At 39.8% G+C, this 27,539-nt stretch overlaps 3 protein-coding genes and 1 long non-coding RNA gene across 4 annotated transcripts; 1 reads left to right on the top strand and 3 right to left on the bottom strand.

Moving 5' to 3' along the window:
- Positions 1 to 2,518: 2,518 nt before the first annotated feature.
- On the bottom strand, positions 2,519 to 7,691 carry LOC103354924 (double-stranded RNA-binding protein Staufen homolog 2-like). The gene is made up of 5 exons (XM_008278521.1): positions 7,633 to 7,691; positions 5,645 to 5,852; positions 4,660 to 4,790; positions 4,147 to 4,306; positions 2,519 to 2,688 (listed from the first exon to the last, which is right to left on the bottom strand). Exons 2-5 carry the CDS (start codon positions 5,841 to 5,843, stop codon positions 2,549 to 2,551), a joined length of 630 nt encoding a protein of 209 aa, XP_008276743.1. The 5' UTR covers positions 5,844 to 5,852; positions 7,633 to 7,691; the 3' UTR covers positions 2,519 to 2,548.
- Positions 7,692 to 7,791: 100 nt separating this feature from the next.
- On the top strand, positions 7,792 to 19,906 carry LOC103354921 (uncharacterized). Its single transcript, XR_520066.1, has 3 exons — positions 7,792 to 7,802; positions 8,150 to 8,152; positions 19,629 to 19,906. It is a non-coding gene; the product is annotated as an uncharacterized LOC103354921 (long non-coding RNA).
- Positions 9,366 to 18,396, bottom strand: LOC103354920 (probable ubiquitin-conjugating enzyme E2 W-B). Its single transcript, XM_008278519.1, has 6 exons — positions 18,357 to 18,396; positions 17,421 to 17,512; positions 14,453 to 14,555; positions 11,976 to 12,131; positions 11,802 to 11,877; positions 9,366 to 11,683 (listed from the first exon to the last, which is right to left on the bottom strand). Exons 1-6 carry the CDS (start codon positions 18,369 to 18,371, stop codon positions 11,670 to 11,672), a joined length of 456 nt encoding a protein of 151 aa, XP_008276741.1. The 5' UTR covers positions 18,372 to 18,396; the 3' UTR covers positions 9,366 to 11,669.
- eloc (elongin C) lies at positions 19,680 to 22,907 on the bottom strand. The gene is made up of 4 exons (XM_008278520.1): positions 22,822 to 22,907; positions 22,285 to 22,312; positions 21,883 to 22,026; positions 19,680 to 20,146 (listed from the first exon to the last, which is right to left on the bottom strand). The coding sequence occupies exons 2-4, from the start codon at positions 22,286 to 22,288 to the stop codon at positions 19,956 to 19,958; spliced, it is 339 nt and encodes a 112-aa protein (XP_008276742.1). The 5' UTR covers positions 22,289 to 22,312; positions 22,822 to 22,907; the 3' UTR covers positions 19,680 to 19,955.
- Positions 22,908 to 27,539: the final 4,632 nt, after the last annotated feature.

Below are 27,539 nucleotides of genomic sequence, written 5' to 3'. Positions count from 1 at the left end.
ATTTTCCTGATTCAGTGATCATTTTTTTGTTAATCATTTGGGCTGAATTTCCACACGTTTCATAGCAGCTCAGCGACTGACCATTGTTCACGGAGAATGAACAATGGCCAGCTCACGTCTGCGTGATAACAGAGATGAATCGCTGATTTAAACATGGACTTGGATGGTAAGGAATTATGCACAGATCCTTCGCCATAAATAAGATTCATTAAGACGCTGATAAATGCACATTTCATATTATCGCTGTATTTCCTCATCAGGGCACTTTCTGAATGAATCAATACTGGTCTTGGTGGTGATTAGAGCGCTGATGGATCAGAGCCAGGCTGCCCTTTTAATGGTCAGATTTTCCATCAACATGACTCTGGATCACTCTTATTCATCATAATAGGTAAGGACATGGGCATGTTGAAACCTTCGTTTCCCTGCAGCATCATTTAGGTGACGGATTGTGAATATGGCCTGTCACTCCGCCACATAGTCAGTCACCTGATTAAGAGAATTCATATTCAGAAGGTCTCACTTTCATTAATCCAGGTCTCGACTACACTGAAAGAAAGAGACCTCTTGAAAACATAAGTGACCTTGAGATAATCTATGTCGCTTCTTATGTCTTTTCTGTTTCAGACACGCTCATCCTCTAAGCCCCTCTCTGTCTCCCTTACAAAGTGGCATAAGAAAACAAAACAGACCATGAGGGAACAGCAAATGCCTGTCTCTTAGAAACTCATCACTGTGACATATGACATTGACAGACAGATGCTGGAAAACAGATTTTCCCCTCTACCCCAAAGACATTTATCTTTCACCCCCTGTTTGTTCCTGCGTGGATCAAATAGTAGAAGATGTGAGCCAGATGCTAGACTGTCTGCTGACTGCACTCAGTTACCCAACCCTGCAACTGATTGACTGACATTTTTCTGTTAACGTATCCACATTTTAAAAATAAACTGCACACATTTGGCGTCAGAATGCCTTACCGTAGGGCCTCAATGAGCCAAAGTTGATGCGAAAAGCAAAACAAACATAATGCTTGTCGCTGCGTTTAGTGCCTTGGTAATAAAAACTTTGTATTGAAATCCTGCAGAACACAAGGCAAAGATCCTAATGTATTAAACCCTACATAAATTCACCACATTCTCAACTTACAGGTTACAAAATGGGTGCTCAGTCACCTTTGGAGAGCAGTGCTATTGGACCTTTAAAATGAGGAAACACTGCCATCTGGAGGGAGTCGTACTCTGTCGTGAAAGTGGCTAAAAGCATGTCAAACAAACCGAGATGAATACTGGCTTTATCAAAGTTATTTCAGGAACAGTGTGTCCTCTGGAGTGGCATAACTCAACTTCTGTTAAGTTGGAAGCACAACAACATGTCAACTAGTCTCTATAAATAATAGAATATTTAGAACACTAATAACTCCATAAAATAATATTTATATTAAGCTGACATTTCAGTACAATTATCCCAAACGATGAAACCGTGGGATAAAACGCTACACATGCATAGTAAATGCACTATTTATGCCTTGTCAGAAACATAAGAAACAGACGCACCATTTGGTCATTTACAAAGTGCTTTTTTTCCCACCCTCCTTGCTGGATGACTCTAAAAATGGCACCCTGCTTTTTCCTGACTGAGAACATAAAGGATACCTGGATTTGGTGGCAGCCAGTTCAACAAATCCACAAGCCTAAATAACATTCCTTCACTGAGGGAGAGGAGATCATTAATTGCGCCTCTGTGGCATTTTTATGGAGTTTTTGGAAATGGCTGGATGGCTCCAGCAAAGAAGAAAGAACGGAGGAAAGGTGACAGAGACGGAGTGCAACGGGAACCCGCGAGGGCACCACATTCATCAGTTTCGAAAACATATGGAGTGGAAAGCCATGTCTGACACACATCTGAGCCAGTGGGATCAAAGAAACAATGCTGTTTGAGGTCATCCAAAATATATCAAGACTACGTCCACGCTAAGCTGGTTGAAGATCATTCGTCCCCCTGCGTATTAGTTATCTGCCATCCTGAACTCAGCCTCTGTTTCTTAACTACCAAAAACAAGCTTTATGCAAAGGCAAGAATTTTCGAAACAGTAGTCTCTCATGTTACTGTGGATTGGGAAAATAAAGCCGCTGCAAAATAATCAGCGAGTAAATCCCATCGTCTTAGGCTGTGCGACAGTTTAAAGGGAAACTCTAGAGAAGACACGCATCCAGGATAAATGCTGTTGGTTTTTCCAACCAAAAGACAGCTGATTGTGAATTTCTCCACCGCTTTTTCTCACTGTTGTTAGTAAAATAACTTAAAATGGTTTGTGAGGTGACAAGCCATTACACAGCTAAAATGCATTTTTAGCTGTATCCACCATCGTCCAAAAGCTTAGGACACAAACTGCTTTGACAAATCCGTCAAGGAAACAAAGTTTTTTATTTTTTTTATGGCGGGACAGTCCTTTACATTGTCAAGTATTACCATAGCTCATTCAGCAGGGTGAAACAATAAGCCAGGTTCAACACAAAGCTTAGAAATAAGGATCAGTTTTAGGTGCTCACCTTTGGTTAAACATCCCTCTGAAGTTGTAATTAGCTCTGTAGTTGGGCATGGGCTTGGGATCCAAAGGCCTGTAGATAGCTGGCTCGCCCCTCTTCATGGCCAGACCATTGAGCTCCACTGTGGGTGTTATACTGCCTGTGTGCAAAGGCAAGAACAGAAACATGAAAACCAGGACGATGACAAGTTTTGAGCAAACATAGACGTACAATGATTTGCAAAAACAACATATAAAGCTGTGTTTTGTCACATTAGCAAGTAAAGCCTTTTTCTGAAAATCATTGAAGTCATCTCTGAGGAAATCTAAACACATTGCATCACATTTTACAAAACACACACAGGAGCAGCAACTGACACCATGTTAAATCATGAATGCCTGCTTTCTACCCCAAAATTGTCAAGCCTCCTTACCTGCCTGATTCATGTACCGTTAATCCCACAGGTTCCCCACTGACGTTACATAACCTATCACAGGACTTCCTTAATCTCATTAAGAGCTGGCACTGAAGTCTTTTACTACTACAACGCCACAGAGGGCAGGAGAGGTAAGACCAGGCTATTCGGCCAGAGATAAAACATAAGCTCACCATTGGGATTAATTGAGAGGGTCTGTACAGGCTTTGTTCTGATTATTGATTTTTTTTTTTTAAATAGCACTCGTGGTTCGAGGGCTACACCTGAAAGCCTTACTTGTTGACACACAAAACCAAAATACCAAAACATTCCACTAACAGTGGGGACAGAAAGGCGTTGCAGGGATTATAATGCTTTGTCACAACTCATCCCTTCTCCTTTAGCACTCTACTTTATAATCACATGTGCACATGAATGTAATGCAAAACTTGTTCTGTGATAAAACATGTGAGTTCTCTCCATCTCCCTGCAGTTCAACATTGTATATTTCCAAACTGCACCTAGCTGCAGAAATAAATGACCAGTAGTGGGCACTAATCCAATAACAACGAGTTAGTTTTACAGTTTTCTGGCATAAAGCACAAGGAGTTACTCATTGAAAGTGTAAATGCATGCACTCTAGCTAAGGATAAAAAGTACTGCAGATAGAAGCATGTAGAAAGAAACTGCAGACATTCTCAAAAAATGGTTTAAGCCACAACAAACAAGTAAAAACTGAGCTAAATGCAATACAGATGCAAAGGTTTAAAATAAATAAATAAATAAATCCCCTATTTTTCTAGCAGGTCTTACACTGACTGGCTGCTATAGCCAGAATTAGCTTTCTGTAGGTGCAGCTAGTGGAAGCATAGCATTAAAAATATTAAACACTAATCTGACATGGATAAGTACATGCAGAAAGGGTTATGTGCATTTACTAGATATATTCCAGTTGGAAAAAAAAAAAACCTTTCCTGAGTTGACATTAATGCTGATGAAAAACAAGCATCGGTTTGTTTTGCAGCTTTTTCCAATTCAATATTACTCAGCTAAAACTGTAAAAAATAATAATAAATAAATCTATGCATGTGTAAATAAATGTATTCCAGGCATATCACTTCATAACAAGTGGATTTAAAGGTAATCATTCTCGTATGCATTCATTGTTGACAGTATAATGAGACTTTGTTGTGGTTGCCATACCTGGGTTGCTGTTGACGTCAACTTTAGGGGAGCGGGGCGCTGGCCTGGGAAGGACGCTCTCAGCCAGTGCCTTGGCAGCTGTGGAGTGCTGGGCCTTTTTAATGCTGGTGCCCTCTGCCTCCCACACCTGCTCCCCAAGAGTCAGCTGCACTGTGAAGATCTGGAACAGTGACACCCAGAGGGGAAGACGTTACCCAACAGCGTCTGCATTTTATTTATTTATTTTTTTTTACCATCATTCCTCAAGAGCCCATATGGCAGGAGGATGTAATCAGCATGACCAATAAAAATGTACAAAAAAAAAAAATAAATTAAAAAGTCAGAATCATATACTTCATCATACATGTATGTAGCAAGAACAAGCATGAAACTGAACAACCAAAAAACCACTAAGATGAGGATTTCTCCTGATATTTACATCGTATTACTTCATGTCAACACCTGAACTCTGATTCCGAAAAAGATTTTTTCTTCTGCACACATACAGATGACTGTCATGTCCCAGCTCCTTACCTTAGCATGTGCAGGACCTCTCTCATTGAGGAGCTTGTACTGTGGTTGGATCCTGTTGAAACGGGCTAACTCATTCACCAAACACATTGGAGTTTTCTCTTTAGGGTTTGCCATGTTCTCCTGGGGCGGGCCTAAGACAGAGCACAGCAAAACATGATATATGAGCAATATGGTAAAGACATGAGAGACAGACATGTATGCATGAATAATCATCATGTTTTAATATTGAATTATATCATTTTAATGAGTGAAAGGGCACGAGTTATTCATTTATTAAAGCAAGCAGCCTGTGCAGCTGTTACATGTAAGAAATGCAGCATAACACAACTTTTATATCCAATTAAGTCATACGCAAAAGTGAAAAATTTCATTTGATTTGTATGAGAGTATTTAAGCTCTTTTTCCATTCAGCAGATGTGCAGCACCTCAGGGGAGGCATCTTGCTGTCTAATGATTGAGACATAAAAATGTGGCTTACAGTGCAGTGAGTTAGTAATAAAATTAGTAAGAAATTAAGTGTATAATAGGGTCACAATATCATGTAGCAAGCATTTGTGCAGAGATCCTTTTGAATTTAGGTTAGGTTATGAGATTCAATAAGCAGTGAAGAGAGCAGGATCTGGAGGGATTTATGTCAGCCAGTTAATTGGCTATTTTAGGGCGACCTTTTTACTATAGAATAATAAATAGTACACACAGTGGTACTACTACAATGTTGAGGCAGGTTGTCTACATAAATTTTTCCTTAGGGCTTGAATCAATATCAGTATTACTTAGATATACAACACAAGTGCTAACAACACTGAAACACTGCATCTCCCTCATATGACCAGCAACAATTCCAAATAAAAGCTGATGAAGAAATAAGACGAGTCCATCATTTGTTGGAAATCACAGAAATTAACAGAATAATAATTAAGGCCACTCGTAATGCAAAATAATAACTAATATCCCCCAAAGGGAAACTGTTCTGCTGGTGTTGTACCTGGCGGTGAGGCAGACACAGGGGCGTCCCCATATCCGACTGCAGGAGCAGGGCAGGCGGGTGTGGGGGCCGGGCCTGTGCCGTTGACGGAGGGCTGCAGACCCAGAGATCCTGCGCTGGCCATGGCCGTCGGGGGAACTCCGGGGGAGAGGCCAGGACCAGCCAGGGGCGCTGAGGTCTGTACTTTCACTTGAGCCATGCTCTATTCCTGAAACAAGGCCACATGTAATAACTTGTAACTCCATTAGACACACTCTCCATTGTATAGACTGTAAACAGATGAGAATAGAAAAGTCAATCACTAATGAAGTGCACATTATACTGTACAGACACCATTAAGCATTCGTGCACGAGTCTACATTTGCATGCACAGATAAATACACTCTACTTTTTGCACAATTTAAAGCTCTTTACTGTCATTTGACAGACTTCTGCGGGCTAAGCCTAGAGAACAGACTTCGAACTGAGCAGCCCTCGGCTATCTCACATTCTGATCCACAAGCAGCTAATACACCCAGACAATGAACCTTTATTTGAAGGAGCTTTGCTCATGTTACTGCTGCCAAACTCTCCGGAAAAAGGAGGAATCCTGTGATAGTGGCCCGAACAAGACAATGGATGTTCAATCAGATTTTGTTTGGGACTAAAGAGAGGTACATGGGCGTACATCCAGCAGACAGAGGTTAGCATTGACAGTAGAGTGGGCACAACAATGCAGTGAGAGTCAGCAAAACACATATTTGATTACTTTAGCTTTGAAGGCATGTGTGCAATATTATGGTCACACAGTTGGTGCCTGTGGCTATTTCATACAAGTAACATAATATGCTAACCAGTGTTTTTCATCAACAGAAGATGAAGACGTAGATAACTGCAAAAACTCAATTAAAAAGAGACAAACCACATCTACCAAAAAACGGCCCCAAGACTGGTTTACATCAAGCACTGACGGGGGAAATGAGGGAAATTTATTTCCACGTCCCCACAGAGGTCAGAGCAAAAGGTTGGACACAGAACTGAACCCCTGGAGTGGAGAGAAATTTACTGTCTTGCCCTTGGACACTTGATGAAATGCCAGTTTTGAATCTGGCACACTGGTGATTGATAACGCTGTCAGAAATCTGAGTCTATCTCATTAGATAATATCAAACACAACAGGGCTGTAGATATTACACAGGCCATAAAGACAGCTTTTAGATCCCAACTGTTTTCATGGGCTTCACCCTGCAATCATGATTACAGCTGCCACCTGTCCATACAGCCCAGAGACCAGGCTGCACAGTAAACAGAGCGGTTTGCATTGCTATATCACACCCGATATCGACAACGTGCACCAGATCAAATGCATTTTTACTCTGGTGTGTGACCTTTACCCAGTGCATGCAATCAAGTTTTTCCCTGTCCATGCATCTTGCGTGCTCGTGAGGTTCTCGGGGTCACAAACCCTCTTTCCTTTACTGTCTTGCACTAGCGTGCACGAATTGCACAGCAAAACAGCAACCTCGGTGCATGCTCGTCTTTCGCAGCAACTTGAATATGGAGGTTGCTGTAACGTTAGGGTTGACTGACAGAGCTACAGGGCTGTCTGCAACCCCTGAACCTACATTACAGCCTCGACTGTGTCCAGCTTTAGCAAGGAAGCTAACGTTACCACCAAGAAAACGGCGCTTCCTCCAAATGTCAGCTGCTAAAAACACGCCAACAGAATGGCCAAGCGTGCATGCTGTCATGGATATGCCGCTGTGATTTCTCCTGATGAACATATACAACCCAGCCGCCTCCAGTTACGCTAGTTTAGCCGGTTAAAGCTCATCATGGCTGATCGGCCGAGCACCCCTCTTGCTAGCATCTCCATACCGCCCCATCCTCCACGAAAGTCTGGGGGAATTTCAGCCCACCCAACATCATACACGGGCTGGCGACAGCGTGGCAAATAACCCGGAGACTATCCGACGACAAAGGGACAAATATTTTAGGGTATTTTTTACCTTTGTCCAGGGCCAGACCCCAGTTACACCTCCAACATTGGCAAACACTAAAGAGAACTGGATGGAAGAGGGAACAGACCACGTTATTTTTCTGGGTAAAAAAAAGGAAAAACTACCCATTAGAAGCAAATGACTAACCATTGTGATATTTCATGTGTAAAGTTTGTGTTGTGTCCATTTTTTTCAGTGCGAAATGTTGCAAATCGTTATCTGTGGATCGTCGGAGTTTGTGGTGAATCCTGAATGAATCAGCCACCCCCGCCGCGACAGGAATGGTTTGGTCCTGGTTTGCTTCCTCAGAGCTTACAGTGTAACTTTTGATTCAACAGCAAAATTAACCTTTTCAGACTTGTTTTCTGCACAGGGGACTTACATTGGGTGTTAATTTGGTTTTCCAACCTTATTTTTACTTTATGCATAATTATCGCTAAAAGTTAATATGAAGATCAGTGTATAAAACTTGGAAAATATAATTTTACTGTCCATATTTTGTTCTCAGGGAAGCCTTTCCATCAAGTGAGTTTAATTATACAGTTAATTCTACAACTTAGAGGTGGGCTGTCATTTTGCTTCTTTTTTTTTTTTCTTGTCGGGAGAACATAAGCTCCCATAAAAGAGTACTTTCTGCTGCTTGTGAGGGTTTACAGCTTTGGCTCAGGAGCCCTTCAACAGGAGAATTCAAAGGAAGAGCAGCAGATGTGTCTCACTAACCACAAGACCACAAGGTCTGGATTCAGAAACACCAAGTTCCTTGTGCAGAAATCACAGTGGGGACTGTTGTGTTCTTGCAAAGAAGACAGGTAGCGATGATTCTGGGATCCCACAGATGCAAATAAAGTCCAGTGTACACCTTTTATCTATAATAGGGAATAAGGACCTACAGGTTAAAATACACATGTAATGCAGAACCTACAGAGCCTGCAGATATCTGACAGGTACTGTTGTGTTACAGCCAATAGAGGGTGCCACTACACCACTTTTGCAGTCCTGGTTGGCTCCTTCACAGAAAGACATGAACAGAATGCTTTCCTTTACAAAGAAAACTTTGTACTACTGTGCATAATAAAACCCAGGGACTAATCATTAAATGAGAACACAGTAAAACATCTGGCATTATAAAGGGCACAAACTGGACTTGTATTTGCTTGAATAAATAATTTTAGCATCTACAAAACCTATAGAACCAAGTTAGGTTCAGATATTTTTTCTCAAACATATATAGCACAATTTCCTTTTTCAAATAAACACAGGACCTACAGTGAGCTGAATAAAGTTTAACTCTAGAGCATCTGTGTCAAATTTTAATAATCATTTCTTAAAATTCGACAAAAGATGTAATTTCACCTGGTTGATGTCACATACTGCTCATTACATCCGACTAAATGAGCATCACATGTAAGCTTGTCCACTATTTCTGCAAGATTATCTCAGTTTCATGTTTCACAGTTTTTATCCACATGCATATTTGTGGATACTTCTGGCAAACACAGGACAATCCCACAAACAAGCGCACAAGCCGTGTCCTTCACCATTTGTAGACAGACTGAATTCCTTACGTTTGAAATATCTGATAAAACCCACTGACCCAATGAGTCACATTCAGGCATGCACTTTCTTTCTGAGTTTGTCAGTATTGTGTATCCCTTTTGAAAGAAAACAATACATAAAAAGGCTTTTACAGGATCCAGAACAGACACAGAAAAACGCATATTCACATACTATGCAAACCAAGGTTGAATAAAAGTGAATCTTTGCTTTTATTATTGATTATGAAAATGAACAGGCACCTATTACATGGAGCTTGCACATCCCAGAACAAAATTTCAAATATAAATAACACACCCTCATTAGTGTTGATCACTCACAACAACCTGCAAGCTAAGAGTTCAAACCACATTGAAAAGGAAAAAAAAAAAAAAAAAAAGCAACCTAAGAAAAAAAAGAAAAAGAAAAACATCACATCCAAACCCTTGTAACATAGTCACTCAAGTTTTTTCAAATCTCCTCTGATCTACTGCCCATTGGATGAAGGCCTTTTGTCTCTGCACGGATGCTGTTGTGACTGCATTTACACAAGCATTTCAGTCCTACTGTCTTTTCCTCCGAGCACAGCGACAGCTAACTAGACCCATTGCAAAGAAGCTAAAAAAAAATAAAATCATTGGTTAAATAGATGTCTTTAAGTTATCAATATAGTATTTTTTTGTTGTTGTTGTTGTTTTGAGATAGCGGTGTGCTGTGGTAATCTCCTCTACAGTATAGAGTATCATCACATTCACTCAAGTTCATTCAAGAAACTCAGCTAGACCCTGGGAAAAAAAAAAAAAAGTAAATACAAACAACCCAAGATGGAAAATTCAAGTATCTCTGACTGGATGGCGATAAACATTTCTTTAGGGATGGAGTGATTACAGTCTAAAATGACCACAGCCTCTGGAGGTGAGCTTTGTAAGATCCATCCCATAAAACATTACCTAAGGTATGGAAAGACTAAAAGTTGCCACAATGTTTGATGCCAATAAGAAAAAGTAGGGTTTAAAATTGCATGCACCCCCACTGTAAAACTACTTCTTTTTTTTTTTTCTTACCAACTTACATGTTTGTAGCTGACTGTACACATCCTAACTAGCAAAAGATGCAGACTAACTTCCAATGAAATAAAGCACTCCTATTATCATTCTGCTATAAAGTAAATGCATCCTCTGCTAAGTTCTTTCACATCATCCAACAATTTAAAGACTTATATATACAATAGTTTCAGACGTGTTATACGTTTACAACATAACAGTCTCTTTTGGTGAAAATATAGTTAAATTCAAAATATCTGATAGGTATCTTTTTAGAGGTGATCTCTTTATTGAAAAAAGTACCTGAGCCAAAACTCTGACCAGGGGGAATCACAAAAGCCTTGTCATTCATTGCCGTTCTGGAGATCAAACAAAGATTTAAATTAAATAACAAATACAAAAAAAAAAAAGAAAATCAAAAAAAACGTACTGACCCATCAAAACAACCCCCCTTTTCAAAGCATCAGCTAGTCAAAAAGAAAAAAAAAAGTACAAAAAAAGACATTTAAAATCAAACATTTTAGAAGATTAAAGCATGAAATTAAAAAACAAAACGGTATCATACAAATAAAAATGGATCATGCGACAACGTTCTCTTGCAGACATTCTTTAAATGGAAGAGAGGCCGCTGCACATCCTAAAGGCTGGACTAGTGAACACTACACGAGTTCGGCCCAGCGTTACGAGGAGATGTACACTGAGGTCATCGGATGACTACAAGTTCTATCGTCATATCTGTTTTTATTCCCATCTGTACTGACATTCTGTCCAACGGCAGGAAGAACTGCAACCCGGGTTTCGCCTCGGAAGATGAAGAAAACTGCGTGTACTCTTGATACAGTGGTTAAAAACTAAAACCTTTAAACCTGACAAGTGGAGGACTACTTACAGTACATCTGCAAGTCTGGAATAACGTACTAATAGTGCCTTTTTAAACTAGATACTTTCACAGTGCATATAATAATAATAATAATAATAATAATAACAATAAACAAACAGATGAAGCATTTTCTTGGGGTGTTGATGGTCAGATCCCTTCCAGAAGACGATTAGATTTGGATTTCTCTTTGTAGGCCCAAGCATGCATCCATCAGTTATTATTGCACAACACAAGGACCTTAAAATGCACCCACACACAAACGAAAAAGTAACAATAATAATCTGAAAACAGGAATTATAATTATCTCACTACAAATCCACCTTTCGTGCTCGCTGCAGTACGATCTTTTTTGCCAAAAATCGGTCCGTCTTGGGTGCATCTAAACGCTCCTTTTAATTCGTTTTCTATTTTACAACCGACTAAAACATGCAGCCAACTGCACCGCAGGGGGGAAATGCAGTCGAGAGCCTCCAGCGCATGGTGTCCATTGTTCCAGTCAAAGGTCAGAGTTCAAAGACTGAATGATTAAAAAGTGCTTTACGTAGGTCAGTAGGACTTCTTTCTTCTACGGTTATTACAAAGTTTGTACATTAGCATGTATCATCTGTGAAGGCAAACGAAATATATTTAAATTACATCATAATTACAATTAAAAGCATTAATTATATACCCTAACCAAAAAAAAAAAGGAAAGAAAACAGCTTAAGATTGAAAATACTCACCATGATACCACCATTTTGTTTTCTTTGGATTTTTGTTACATGTTCTTACATAAAAGGAGTTATCAGGCGGTCGTCTCTGCAGAAAAAGCAAAAAAGCATTTAGATTTAACATTTAAAAAAGGGAATCATTTACATCAGCTACTGTTATTTATTCTTGGCACAGTGCAGAGTTACCTTTTCTTTGCAGCTGGACAACATGCTGATAATGCTAAGACAAACTGATTGCACTGAGAGCGCTGGCGACCAATCTTCCGTTAGAATAGATAGACAGATGTGACCATTGCTATACACATGTGGGTGGACAGGTATATTCTCTCCTGTGAACATTACCTACAAAGAAAAATCAGTCAGTGGTTATTGAGATCATTCAGTGAACATACAAGTATAGAAACCCTGTAAAGGTGGTGAGTGATTAATGCTTTAAAAAAAAAAAAAAAAAAAAAGCAGACTAAATCCTTTTACATTTTAAACGGAGTTCAAAGATACAAGTTGGGAAAGTACTTGTCTGGAAGAAGTTGAGATTTTTTCATTAATGACAGAAAATAATGAGACTTGCTGCATAAGCTCAGGCTTAGCCCTCTACAGCGACATGAGGCTCTAGGATTAGGACAGAGGGGCCGGGATGGGGTGAGAGAGGAGAAGGGAGTGTAGGGACAGGAGACTAAGAGAGGACATATGTTTAATAGGGAGGGAAAAAAAAGAGACAAGTTCTATAAAAAGAACTAGTGAATAACAGCCATTGAAATTGTGTAACAGTGAGAACCGAACGGGAAGATACAGCAAGTGTGAGAAGACAGAAACTCAAGACTGAGGTGCTGAAGTATAGAGAGAAGGGGGAGTGGGGTAGAGAGGCTAATGAAGGGTAACAATGGGTTGAGGCAGTCTGGCACCAGACAGGGCCTCACAGGAGAGTGCAGGCTCCACATCACGGGGCTGGAGGGGGTGACGGGGTGAGTGTTACCGATATGAACACAAAGTAAAGCTAGCACTGCGCCCAAAACACCAAGATAAACAAAAGCTCGTCGCTTGCAAAAACTAGCATCTGACATACACAAAGCTCTGTGAACCTGGCATGACCTCACAGAAAACAGGCACTACAGGTAATCTACATGTTGGGTTTCTGCTTTATGTTTATATTGCATCTAATCCTTTGCTTATAATGTGCTCTGTGCAAAACAAATCACCAAAGGACAGTTTATTTTTCAGCTGCAGGTTAGATAGCTAAGGACGTTACCTTGCGCTTCAAGAAATTTCACTTTTTCTAACATATCATTGACCAAATAACTAAATGTTTAAGAAAGAAAGCAATCATCAGGTTAATTAATTATGAAAACAATACATTTTGGTTGCTGAGCTGCCATTTTGCCTGAATGAATGAAACAATTTGAGTTGAATAGAATTAATTTGTAAAGTTTTTCTGGCTAAAACTTCTCAAAAACCTTCACAACCGTGTTTGCTATTTAAGTAAACTATGCAGCCAGGAATATCAATTAGTGAATAAACTAGACAAAAAACTGTCACATTACAATGGTGACAATGTGTAGCCCATGGTGTGTTGCAAGGTGCCAGCCAAGGCTCTGAAGATTGGCAACTTAGGCACAGGGTTCCAAACAAAATAACCAACGATAGTACTATGTTTTGGTAGAAAATCTGCAGTTTCTTGTGTAAGCATGTAGCAGAAATAAGTACAAGGTGACCACTGTAACAGGGTTAAACAGAAACTGAAGCTACAAACTGTTAATGCAAAAGTTATCAACTAAGTTTGAATAGGCCAATGGTCACAATGGTTTTTTATAGGCCCTAATAGCATTTGCGACAGGAGGAGTGTTTGTAAGTGCAGTACACTTGCTTTCAGAACTACATGTTTGTGCAATGCAGCGTTACTCACACAGCCAATAATGCACTGCAGCAGTTGATAGCGGAGTTTCTCTAGAGGCCCCAAGAGGAGTCAAATCGTGGACAACTCTGACAGTCAGTCCTTCCCATTAGAGCGGGGTTGTGGCTAAGTAGCTCAGTTTATCTAATTTTCTCTACAGTGACTCAGTGCCTATTTTTAGGTGGCCAGGCTCCTGATGAGTCAAAAAAGACTGTTGAGTTAAACTAATCCCATCAAACATGGCTTCAGTAGGACCTCTGCACTGGTGTCTCTGTCAGTGATTCCAGGCTCCAGTGTTTCCAAGCCAAGATTCATTCCACTAACAACTACAGAGCCACAGTGTTTCATGTGATTATTACAGGCATCCAGACAGTGGATATAGAGGATTGTTTGCACAGGTCTTTTGGTTTTTGATTTTGTTTGGAAAGGGGCACCTCTGTACTTCCACACCGTACCTCCAAAGCAACAGTGTATGACTTTGTGTCAGTAACCGCTCTCACAAATGTCATTCTCTGGTGTGATTGGCGGACATTAAGTGCAATAGAAACGACATCAAACCATGCTAGGGGTCAGTTTGTAACTCTGCTAATAGCATCTTCAGTATTCAACAAAGGCACTTGCAGACAGAAAATTCCAGGTTCTTAAGACAAGATGGTATACTAACTAAACTTAAATAGCTCTTTTCCACCTGAACAACAAGACACAGTGCTTCACAATACATCACATTCACTCCAATATGAACACATGCACATACAATGATGGCAAATCAGCTTACCTGAGGTGAATCAAAAGGATATCGACTACTAAATTTGAAAAGCAGCTGAAATTTCTCTCCTTCATACAGTGTACCAGTTGCTCCCTCCATATCTACAATCCACCTGAAAGAAACGCACAATATTAAAATATGTTTTAAAAAAATCCCACTCGAACAAAATGAATATAACATTAAAAACACAGGTGGGTCCAAACATCTAAAACAAATGTCTACCTTTGACTATAGAGTACATTGAAAAATGTAAGATACAAAGAGCGGTCCCATTTTGATTCCTAAAACACAGATGTTAGTGTTTCTAGGCCGCTTGTTTGACCAGGAGTAAAATTAGAATCTTGACTGTTCAAAGGGGTTTTAGTTAAATTATATTTCTCACGTAACTGGTTTACTGTTAACCTGCAAGGTCTGTAAATCACCCAAGGATGCAGCTGTGTGTGAAGGCTGACTGAAAAATGGGTGAATCAAATTAGATTCCATTTATTTACACGTTGTGACAACATTCCTGCTAAAAGGGTTGCAAAATGTTCTCTACAAAAATGGACCGGATTACATTACAGGTATTAAATTCCTTCTAAATTTCGTCAAGTCATGATATCAGGTTTAGCATTTCCTTTTAGACACAGATCTCTTCTGTGTTTTGGAAGGAAATGGTTTTGACTATGCTATGAATGCTGAGTTTATGTTTCAAGGATGGACGAGTTTATTATGTGTTCTCTCTACAGGAGTAGATAGAGGAACATTTGAAATTGTGGCCATGCTCTAATTTTTTAAACCGAGGTTTTATAATGAGCACTATGTTCTACTTTACCATTTTGGAGTTGATCAGCAAGCGACAAGTACAGAATCACATCTCATTATCATTTAGAAAGAATCATACACAACGTGAGCTGCCAATTCTGCAGTAAGTGTGTAATCAAAAGCTTTTAGCCTGACTCATTCCAGCGACATTCAATATTCAGCTGGGTTATGACAGTGGTTTAGTAATAATGTGATACTCTATTGATCTAGTGGACAAAATCTATTTTCGCTTCTGTAGCCTGGCTACAGAACACTGCTGACTGAGCTGGTAGCAATTCAATCCTGCTCAGATGATTGCAAATACAGGGGCTTGGGTCTTTGGGATGAAGGACAGTGTACCAGCACCACATTCTCTATATGCCTTTAGGATAAATGTAGCTTCACTGGCAAACAAACCAAATGTGTAAGTATTGTGGAGAATATTTATGGGGATTGCCTGCTCACAGTAGAAACCTCAGAGGAGAAGAAAAAGGGACACTGATGGCAGCATCACAATCTCTGACCTAATTTCTTCAATACAAGCAGTGCAGATAGGACACCAAAGAGACTTGTGGCTGTTATCCGGGGTTTATAGCCTTGTGTCTCTTTAAAAACTAGTCCTGGGCACATGATCATTTAGACCTACATACGAGGTCAGTCGTCCTTAAAAACTTCACCCGTAGAAAGTCTGACTGAGTGTCAGAAAGGAGCTCCATTTTCCTTCAGGAAGCAAAGTTTTGAGGGACTCATTATCACTGTACATGATGCCTGACACAACCCACGCTGAACACAGCCAAGGACTCCAAGGACATTATGCACAACGTGCTCAAATTCCCCGTAGCTTGGTGATTATATGATCCAGACAACAAAAATAACATTAAGCCATTTACTGAAAGTGGGGGAGAAAGGACAAAGTGAGTACACATGTGAGACCCAGCGGTGCTTTAAAGCAGCAGTTTCCTTGTTTGCCGCGCCTGACTCATTATGCCATCACGCTAAGCCATCTGCACAATCACACAGTCAACTAAAAGACATTGCAATCAACTGAGCAGCACAGAGAGACAGTGTGCCATATATAAAAAAAGCCAGATAACTGAAAACACATTGTCACCTTATCACATGCACAGTGGTGTCACCAGTGAGGTTTCCCCCCCTTGCTTGGATAAGGTTAGCTTCAATGACAAGCAGGGATGGAGTATTTGTGTCTTACTCCAGTCAGGACTCACATGACAATCAGGACAAATCCCCACCACTGTCAATCACTTTAACAGAAAGCCAACACAGGCTCAACAGACCTTTCAGCATCAGACTTAAACACAAAAAGGCACACCCATACATACCACCTCAAACCTGGGATGCGCAGTGATCACAGAAACCAGCTGAACTGGTTGAGGGACTTGTCAGTCATGCACAACATTCATTCTGCCTGATCACGTGATTGTTACCTAATGGGAGGATGCCAGCATAACAACGTCTTACATTGTTACATTGTTGTTAAGATTTTCTAAAAATAACAACAAACATTAACTTGTGTTGTGTCTCTAGGACAGCATAACAGTCTAGCAATGATGCTGGGAGGCATTCTAAACACTACAACGAGGTAGTAACTTTGAAAGTAAGTGTTAAAGCTCAAAGACATTTGAATGACAGCCAGAAATTTGTCTCAAATCCATTTACAGGATGATCCGCAGTGCTTATCGGGCACAATTTGACACACACAACAACAGTATTCATGGTGTTTTAAGGTAACACCAAGATACCCAAACAGAAAGGTCAGCTAAGCAGGCTCTGTTCCTTGCTACCCTAGCCCAACTCCGGCATGCCAACCTTTAAATATTTTATAAGGATGAATAGTGACACTGTGCATTAGAGACACTCTACGGAGGGGCCTGAGCTGCCAGTCACTGGAATGACCCCAATTTCTGCTCACCACTCACTGCTGAGGCTTTGTGTGTTACCTCCAACCACAACTATTGCAACAGCAACCCTTCCTGCATGCGAGGTACCGGGCATGCTCGCCACACTGCCCTCTCAAACTAATGAATGGTGACACTTCACAAAGCCACATGAAATTTGTGTTTATTCTAACCTTCTTCAGTGACCACTTCAGGTGTAAGACTCAATGATTAATGTGTTAGAAAATACTGTTACACTGACACAAGTGAATCAAATGTATAAAATTATAAACACTTACTGCGTAATGGTGTTCTGTACACTTTTTTCGTTGAGCGTCATTCCTGGGGGTGGATCATTTTGCAGGGCTAATAATTCCTTTTGTAGCCTTTTCTGTTGAAGACAATACGTTGGGTTTGTACCATTGTCAGATTTGTTTTACTCTAGCACAACATAATGAAATAAATAGTAATAAAATAAAAACAAAACAGCGTTTGAGTAATATTTCCCTCTTGTTCTTTCAATACGTAAGATCCATAATCAAACCAATGGGACTTATCATTGATGTTAGCATTTAGCTAACGAGAGCCGTTACCGTACTATAACATTAGTAAACGTCCAAACTCCACCCAAATTAAACAATTTGAGACTGATACGGGTTAAAATCGAGCGATAACCCCTGTTTATCAATATTAATTAAAAAAAAGAAGTTGGCTTTATAGTTGTTTTATATAAGGACAACTGAATTTCGACTCAGCTATTTTATGAAAGCGATGCACCTGTTCGGCTCAGGAGCAAACTGCAACTGGTCAATCTGCGCACCGTCTCGTTAGCACGCCGAGCTCAACGTCGGCCAACTGGCAACCGACACTCCGTTAAAGTATTAGACTGAATTTCATCACCGCAACACCACATTCGTTGTTTTATCACCCGTGTGTTTCTGCTAAATAAAAAAAATACACACAGCCATCAACATGTAGTTCCAGGAAGCTAGTTTCTATGCTAGCCCTGACTTGCTGTTGATGATGATGATGATGTGCTAGTTGTATTGCTAGCAACGACCGAGCGCTAAACCGGAACAGTTTAGGCTAAAATCTCACCGCTTTTACTCTAACGTCACCGCTGCCTTGGACAAATACGCGTAGGTAAATGAAGTGGTTAGTAAAAATACCGAGAAAAAGCAGAGTGGAGGTGCGGTAAATTATAAATATGCGATCGCTGTCAATTGTATTCTTACCTGCATCGACGCCATGATGGAAACCCCCCTGCATCAGCGCAGAGTGGAGGACGGTACGTCAGGCAGTCACGTGACCGGAGGAGTTGTTTTGACAGACGAAAACAATCCACGCGAACGTGTAGATCCACGACCCCGCTCACCCTTATGTCATTTCAAGTCGTGAACGGACTCTGTATTGGCGTTGAAGCAGGATTTTATAAAACTGGGGGGAAAAAATGCATGCGGTGTTAAAATACACCGAGGCCACAAAGGACATTAGGGAGGGTCAGTGACCTCTGCTGAAGGAGTTCTGACCTGCCTGACATACCTGATCCAGTCATATCAAATACCTTTCATGCCTCATTTTGTCTTTTAAAGTGCTAGCAGTTTTATTTAATAATTAAATAACATTTTAATTACACCTTTTAGGATAACATCGGTGTCTTTGTTACCCCGTCAGCAGCTCCCTTTTATTAAATCTGCACAAACTTTTAGCTGCAATCTCCAATAAACGTGAAAAAGGAAACTTGAAGTATTTTCATTTCCCCTTTGGCCATCAATGCCAAAAGTGCCCGAAGCGCAGAAAGCACATTCATTTGTCTGCGTCAGTCGAGTTCAGAACATTTTTATTCATCTGGATTGTAATTTGATCACGTCTGCTAAGGTTTCCTGGTGAGGGAAAAAATTTGTGCCTTCTCTTCGCAGCCGGTGTTAAATGAGATGTGATATAAGCTCTCACCTGACATGGTTCACACAAGGAGCAACTTAAGCTAGATCACAGTACAGCCGTATTATTGACAGCCACTTCACTTTAGAAAATCACAGCTATCGTTTACTGGTTGACTTGTCAGTGGCTTACAGGACAAGTTCAAATACAAAACAAGTCCGTTCATGCATATGTACTGTGTGACCCTATATTAGATTAGAGTATTATCACTTCCCCAAAATCCATATCCAACTCCACAGACAATATTGTCTGTTGACTGTCGATTTTTAGCACTAGTTTGACTTTCTAAGTGTAAATGATTACCATTTAGGGAGTAAAATATTCTTGTAATGCAGTTTCAATTGTGTTTATAATGAAAATGCCAAAGATTGCAGTTTCCCTATTATAAAAAAAAGGAACACATGGTAAAATTAACTTATTAGAATATTCCCCCTCTGTTGTGTACTACATACTAATGGGAAAAGTAAAGAATAATGTATTTGAGTAAAGCCTTTAAAATATTGTGTAAGGTTTCCCTAAAGACAGACAAAAAAAACACAAAAGTATGAGGCAGGTTTATTGTGAAGGTGGCATTTAAGTCAAATTACGTGGTACAACACAGCAAACTGGAAACAACATGCTCACCAAATAGGTCTTTATTTAGATGCAGAGGTGAGGTAAGATTTCAGAGGAAGGGGGGCACATTTATCACATTATTGGCCTGCCATATCCATTTATTATATTAAAATGTAATCTTTTAATATCAATGAAATAATGACAGAAAGCCAGGAGCAGAAAAGAAACCTCATGTTCCATATGAAGAAAATGTCAAACAAGTTAAATATTCAGAACAAAACAAAACAAACCAAAAAAAATCTAAAAATGTTTTAAGCTTTTACATTATCTTCATCACTTTAGCAATCCAAAAAGTTTGCAGCCATGAGCAGTTCCAGTGCGATCTCCGGAGCGATGGGGAATTCAGGTATTTCTGTGGAGCTGTTGGTGTAACGGACCTTGTAGGTGAAATACATGCAGACCTTGGACAGGACATGGGATGGGATCTCCCTGAAGTTCACTTCGTTGGTTTCGTTCTCAGCAAACTGTCCTGCAGACGGAAGGTTATAGTGGGTGTCAGCTGTTGAAATACTAAACGGATCGCATACAATTTTCCACACATTTTGATAAACATACCATATCCCTATTTGGATGTAGTCATTAAACAGAATTATTTTGCAAGATGCCATCCGTTTACATACAAAAGAGATCATACTGAGGTAGATTGTCAGTGAACATTTAGCAAAAAGCTCTGTCTATAAATAATCGGAGGGAACAAAGCCACACAATGGAGGGACCATAGTGCCACCAACTGGACAGGCAGAATTAACAACACCACCTTAATTATGATATCAAACATGGCCGAGTCAATCTCTATAATCTCCAAACACGAGACACATGCACTGACATGACGAATGCCAGGAGCACAGTAGTGTACAGTTAACCGGAACATAACACCAGTGAGCACACCCTGTGTTGGACCTTAAAACACGGGTGCCTAAAGCTATTTAAGCCAACTTTTTTGTCCTCAATACCTTTATAGCTGGAGCAACACTCACCATCCTATCATCAGTGTATCTATCCAAATCTAAGTTGTGTTTCTCATCTGTCATTGGACTCTCAGAAGAGGAAAACAACACATGACTGCCTATATTAAGTAAATTACAATGCAAACAGAAGCTCCTCAGGAATACCAATCACTACTTACACCATGCTGGTAAAAGGTAAAAAAAAACAAAAAACAAAAAGGTAAACACTTTCATGTGAAGAATTTAATTTTATAAAAGTCTTTCATCCCAGGCATAATCTGCAGAAAATGAGAGAGTGCCTTAAACCTTACTGTCATACCTATTTCAAACAGCATAAAGAATGGCCACAATCCAGAAGTCTGGAGAGAAATCACCATGAACTAATCCCACACTTATTGCTAACCACCACCAAAAAGCAAGCACATTGCAGAGCTTTTCCTGGCTTAGAATGAGCCTTTGGAGGATAACTATGCACAATAAGCGTGACCGGTCTGTTTACATTAAAGGCAATAAGTCTCTGTTACCTTATTTGGCAGAAATCTATGTATTTTCCTGTTATTTCTAACCATCTGATAAACAAAGATGTCTACTGTACTTAAGGAAGTGTAACTCCAATTACCATAATTGGTTGAAGAATTCAATGACTAATGTTATTCTCAGTTCTCACAATTTTGGCACTGCGGATTTTCCTTTTGAGAATGACTCAAAGCTCTTTTGGACGGTGCCAAAATTTCCTCTATGAATAAAACATCCTGCATTGTTAGTGGATATGCCAGATGACCACTGGATGCTCTGTAAACTATGGCTGAACAATGAATCCTTTTCATAGTAAAACTACAATGCAACTAGCAAATCACAAAGGCAGGAACTTAGGATATACGATGTACAGCACATCTGTTCCAGGGTTTAAATGGTTGTGGCACTGCGATGACAAGCTCCTGTCATATTCCTTGTGTGACAGTCATCCTTTTGATAGTGTTTGATGATATATCACATTGAAATGCTCATCAATCTATCAAATACTGAACTGAAGCTTGACACTAAAAAATGACATTGCAAATAAAATCACAACATCTGTCAGAATATATGCAATTAGCTTTTTAAAAAAAAAAAATAATTTAGCCCCACTGTTAACTAGTAAATTTGCTGGTATGTTGCTTAAAAAATACAACCCCATCAATTCTTCATTGATTACCAATTAAATTGTTTAAGAAAACTAAAACGGTTTCCTCTCGAAGTAATTTTCCTGAATCCTCACCTGGCCCGCTTAACATGGCTTTGATAGTCCCAGATGTCAAGGCATGTTCTCTCTTCACTATGAATTCATGGCCATCTGAGGAGATCAGTTTCACATACATGGCATCTGGCCCTTCACAGCCACCATAGGTTCTCTCCTCACCGTCTGTGAAGCAACATAAAGGAACAGGTGAAAGTCACATGTTTCAGAACTACATACAGAAGCTTCATAAGGGTTGTCACAAGAGACAACAGACAGTTTGTTGCTGACGAGGAAAATTAAGAAACGAAACCTCTGTGGGCCACAATACACATTTACTCTGATGTTTTTTTTTTTTGTTTTTTTTTTTTAATGACAAACAATATCACGAATTAGTGGAAAGGTACAACATGAGCTTTAGCTTTCGGTAAATTGGTCACTTACCCATTCTGTTGTGGTATTTCTGTCAATCCTGAAACGGAAAAATAAAGCATCACTCGTATTAAAGACTTTTAACTCAGTTCAGACATAAAAAGTCGGCTCTTCTAGAAATTGGCTCCAGTTTTATCATTTAACACATTCCATTTGTAACAGATTGGGGTTATCGTTACACGGGCCTTCAATTTTTTGTTTTTTTTGACACTCACCGTGTAACGTTGAGCAAGATCAAGTAGCTAAGAATAATGTGCCAAAAGGTAGCCATCATCAGAATAGGTCTAAATAAGCACCACTGTGACTTCTCTGCACAAATAGAATGAAAAGTAAACTGCGGCTGAGGCTTTTTTATTTGACAGTTTAAGATTTCAAGTGAGTTCGCAGCCGTCAGCGTTAGCTAGCGCCGGCTAGCAGGCTAACGCCTTTCCAAACAATCGATACATTTTTTTCAACGCTTGATTACAGTTTAAGACTAACATTGAATGTTTAGTCCCACACGCAGCCCCACAAAATAACGTGTAATCGAAACACAACAACGTTTCTTACCTCTATGTAGTTGAACGTGTAGCGGAGACTGTGTGTCAGCTAACGTTAGCCAACAGGATGTTGATACCCGGAACCAGTTAGTGCGGACACCCGTCCGACAAAAATATATTCCGTGGAAACCAAACTGTCCCCATTCGTTGTTTATCTATTTCAGTGCAAATTTAAACAAAAATATTAACAGTTTAATTTGTTTGATGAATCTCTATATCTCGAAGAAGAGAAAACATGTTAATAAAATAATATCTGGTGAAATCACAAAATGCTGAAATAAAAAAGCTTACTGTGCAAACCAGATGTTATGTCTGGATAATAGATATGTACACCTCTGCTATTCTGTATAAACCACTGTCTCTAAACAATACATTTATTCAAGAGAGAGAGAAATTATATTTTTGATTTTTAGTTTTAATGGAGACCTAAGATGACTAGTCAAATTTGCACGTTCCGGGCCACCGTCCTATTATTCCTATAGGGGGCGCCTGTGTTTAAGGTTAACCTTTCTGACTGTCTCTTCTGGCTGTGATGAGTGAGAGCAGGTGCTGATTGGACACGACAGAGACATTTTGTAGGGCCATAAATCTGGATTCAAGAAAGAATGAAAGAGGGGGAGGCACGCAATCTGCACCTTTATACATTCTCCAAAGTCCACTCAGTAAAAATCAGTCTGTTCACTTTGTTATTTTGATTTCAGATAGTATAGTAGGACAGTTACAGGAGTATTCACTATTGCATTCACATTTAGCAAGTAGTGTTGCAAGGCCAACTGAAAGGACCACATTTTTCAACTAGGAAATGAATTTTGTTGATCAGAAAATGACTCGATTACAGCTCACAAAATCTGTTCTGACAGGTAAAGTGTTGTCGGTGCGAGGGACAGTTGAGAAGTGGGCACATACTGTAGTCACGGTCAGGTTCGGAATGTGACTTTGCCATGATCCTGCCTGAAGTTCTTTCATGCAGGAAAAGTGATGACTGTTGAAATCCGAGGCTTCCAAATGGATGCACAGATATCTGAGCTGTGACACTAAGAGCAGAACACTGAGCGTGCCTGTAAATTGTGCAGTTTGACCCAGAGGTGCTTTCTGAAGGAGCGTAATGTTGCTCACGAAGGATGGTGAGCAATTTTAACATTTTATTTTGTCGTTGATGTATACGCAGATATTTAAAGATCCACTACTGACTCACAGAAGGAGACCCTCTCTGGCCAGTTTTGCGTAATTGACTGTACTCCCCGCTGCCACAGATGTCAGTGGAGACATATGCAGAGGTGACATCTGACCTAGTATTTATCTTACATTAATACCAGGTTTAGCTATGCTGTCAGTTTGTGTTCCAGAAAGTTCTGGTAGCCTGTGTTGCTTGTTGACTCTCTCTCTCTCTCTCTCTTTCACACACACGCACACTCTTACACACTCTCATACACACAACCAAAAACAATCACTGACCTTCCAGTCCCCCATTACACCATTAGTGCTTATGATCAGAGCGGGCGGGTGGCGGCAGCCGCTTTGATGTCTCTCTGATACGACCCACCCGGCTGCAGCTGCTCTCAGCTCTATTTTGGGGAGGCTGCTGTGGGCCCTCAGAACAGGGCTTCCTTAACGCACACACACACCACACACACACACACACACACACACACACACACAATGCATGCAAACACTCTTGTCTTGCCAAGTGATATCACCCATCCCTTTAACAGCTCAACTCTGTGCTTTCTCAGATCGCACTTTCTTGTACTCACCTATGCCATTCTGGAAATAGTGGGATGCAGTTAACTTGCTAGAGAAGGCACTTGTCCATCTTTGTGCCCGTTGGTGTAATTAAAGGTCTGTGACGGGCAACACACTCAAAGTGCAACATTCAGCATGATTTACAGGATCGCAACCGTGCAGATGCAGGGATGATAACTTGATTCATGTGCAGTTTAGACATTACTCCTCTTTTTTTCTCATCAGTAATGACAAATATTTCTGTAAAGGTGGATATGGTTTTGCTGTTATTCCTCACATGCCTTCTTTTAACCAGCACGCCTCATTTTCCACTTCTTTATGCCGCCAGCGTCAATACCAGCGAATCGGTCAAATGTCGATACATAGGATCATATATAACGAATACAATGGCTTCCCCCTGAATGAAACCAGGTCAGAACTTTAGTCATGATAGGAAAAGATGGGGGAGGAATGTCTTTGGGCATTTCCTCTCTGAAAAGAGGAAAAGGCTTGTCACAATGAATTTGAGGGTACGGTTTCTTTTGCCTGCAGCCAGTCACAGTGGCCTGCAATTCTGGTCTTAATCTCATGAACCTTCACTGTAGAGATGCATCAGCACCCCATGACATGTCACAACAGGGCTGTCTCATCCAATGAAAGATAATCTTGTGTAATGCATTTTAGAATACATAATTGTTTCAATAATCTTAAAATACACCCCCCCAAAAAATGATGCATGCATTTTAACAGCTTTTTAAAAAAAAATATGTAAAGGAGTTTTGTTCATGTAGGTCAAGAAAATCTGATATTTTTATGGTGTTGTAACGTGTAAAAAAGACATATTAGATTGTTGCTTTATTGCGTGATTTCAAGCCCGGGCGTGCTCCAGCAACTCAGCTCTTACTCAGGCCTAAAGGCACAACAAATGTGCTCACATAATGATGACTTACGAAAACAAAAAAGAAGTGTGGTCATCACAACTGCTGGTCTGTCCTTTATGTACCCAACAGAGCCGTGGCGTCTCCTCCTGTGTTTCTTGGATAAATAGATGATGGGGTAGCAGGGATGTTTATCAAACAAATGTGTCATAGAGGAATGGGATCTGACTTTATTTTACTGAGATGTTTTTGAAAATTACAAGCTGACGGTGAAAGCAGCGGGGTAAGACAATGAGCTCTGAGTCAGTGGAGCGGCGTTACGATGACCCCGTCGTTTACAGTGGGATGATTCAAAACCCATGCTGCCGTTAAGACAAAGCTAATAACCTGGCTACATGCATGGAAAAGCAACATCTTCTGAATGATCTGCAAAGTCCATTCTTTGCTTGCTTTCGACCAAACAGTGTTAGTTTACACCCTCTACTCGGCTCACGATGAAAGCTTCGACAGGCAGATAAGTGGATGTGACAACCATTTACTTTGAATAGCTTGAGGCGAATGCATTATGTTGAGGCCTTGCTTGTTTGAACTACTGTATAATGACGCACCCTATGATAAAACCTTCACCACAACTCACATGTTGCTAAATGAACAGGACGTGGACAGTGTTGTGCTTAAATGGTGGACGTTTTGCATTGTGCTGATCTTTTAGCGTTCATCAAAAAAAAAAAAGAAAAAAAAAATGGCACATGGAAGCAAGCCTGACGAGAACAGAAAGTGCTGCATGTTTGAATAATCAAACGCAGATAATAGTTTACCTTAGATGGCAGAGTGACAGATTTATAGTTTTATGACTGAGATTTGTCTCTGTGTAAATATAACAGATGAAGTGATGCTATGCTAGGCTAGCTATGCATGGCATGGAAAGGGGATCTGCTTAATACTGATGTCTTAGCAACAGTTTTGAAAAACGCTGGCCACTGATATCCCCTCACTGCTTACAAGCCTTAATCCAATTTTAGAAGCACAACCAAGTTGCATTTTAGTCGGAAGGTGGAGGCCCGGTCTCAAAGTGGGAAGTTAAATATACACACGAGAAACTCTCATCTTCCTGAGTCCGAGCCAGCCTTAAGATATCTACGTGTCCAAGCCAATCTTTACACAGCAGATAAAATAATATACCGCCCCTGATATTGAATTCACTTAGTCCTAATAAAACCAATCGGCAGCAAGTTTACACAATTTACCAAATTCATAGCATTTTTAATTAGGCTCCCTCATCTAGTACATATTTATTTAGCACAACAAGAAATGCTTTATAACGCACTTTATGTAAATACAGTTGTTACTTATTGTATAATGTAACATATCTGTAATCCAGACATGCCTACACACAAACATGCTACAGTACAGTGTGCTGCAAAAATGTTAAATCCTTAATATATAAATGTACAAATCATTCATCTCCAGGTTTAAAAATGACTTATTTCTGTATCATTATAATCATGTTATTACACAGCTTCTGGTAGCTGTTTATGTACCAGTTATGGCTCATTCATAGGAGGAGTTATGAAGGAGGAGTTAGAGTTGTTGACAAATACAATGGTAAAGACAAAACAATAATATCCCTACAGTGTCTTACATTATGAGCAGTTATAAATGATGTATTTATCGTTAATGATGCCATTTAACCTATTGTAATCTCTTAAATTATTGTCTTTGGTCTAAATGTTTTATTCTACCTACTTATGAAGTCGTAAAAGTGTTACTGTGTCGAGGACCACAAGTGGAAGTTATACCAAAACCAGTTTTAATTATTAATAGATTTTACAAACTACTTATTCTATACATTAGAAGAAGAGACAAAATTACTAATTTTTCAATGGAGAATAAAAACAGCAGTTTAAGAAAATAAAATCCAGTTGAATATATTAGATTCTCATTTTGCGAATTAATGACTTTGTTTTTGTATTTATTGTATTTTTGCTTTTATTGTCCATAGCTTGCATTTTCATAATGAGCATTTTCTTGACACTTGCAGTCTTCCATAGAATTTCTTGACTGTGGTTATTTTGCTTCTGGAAAAATGACTGTTAGTAGCTGCAAAAGCTTCAGAAACAAGTGGCTG

This window comes from Stegastes partitus, unplaced genomic scaffold (genome assembly GCF_000690725.1).
Source record: "Stegastes partitus isolate 25-593 unplaced genomic scaffold, Stegastes_partitus-1.0.2 Scaffold125, whole genome shotgun sequence".
NCBI lineage: Eukaryota > Metazoa > Chordata > Actinopteri > Pomacentridae > Stegastes > Stegastes partitus.
Note: the sequence above shows the minus strand (reverse complement) of the source record. Positions and strands in the feature narration are given on the sequence as shown.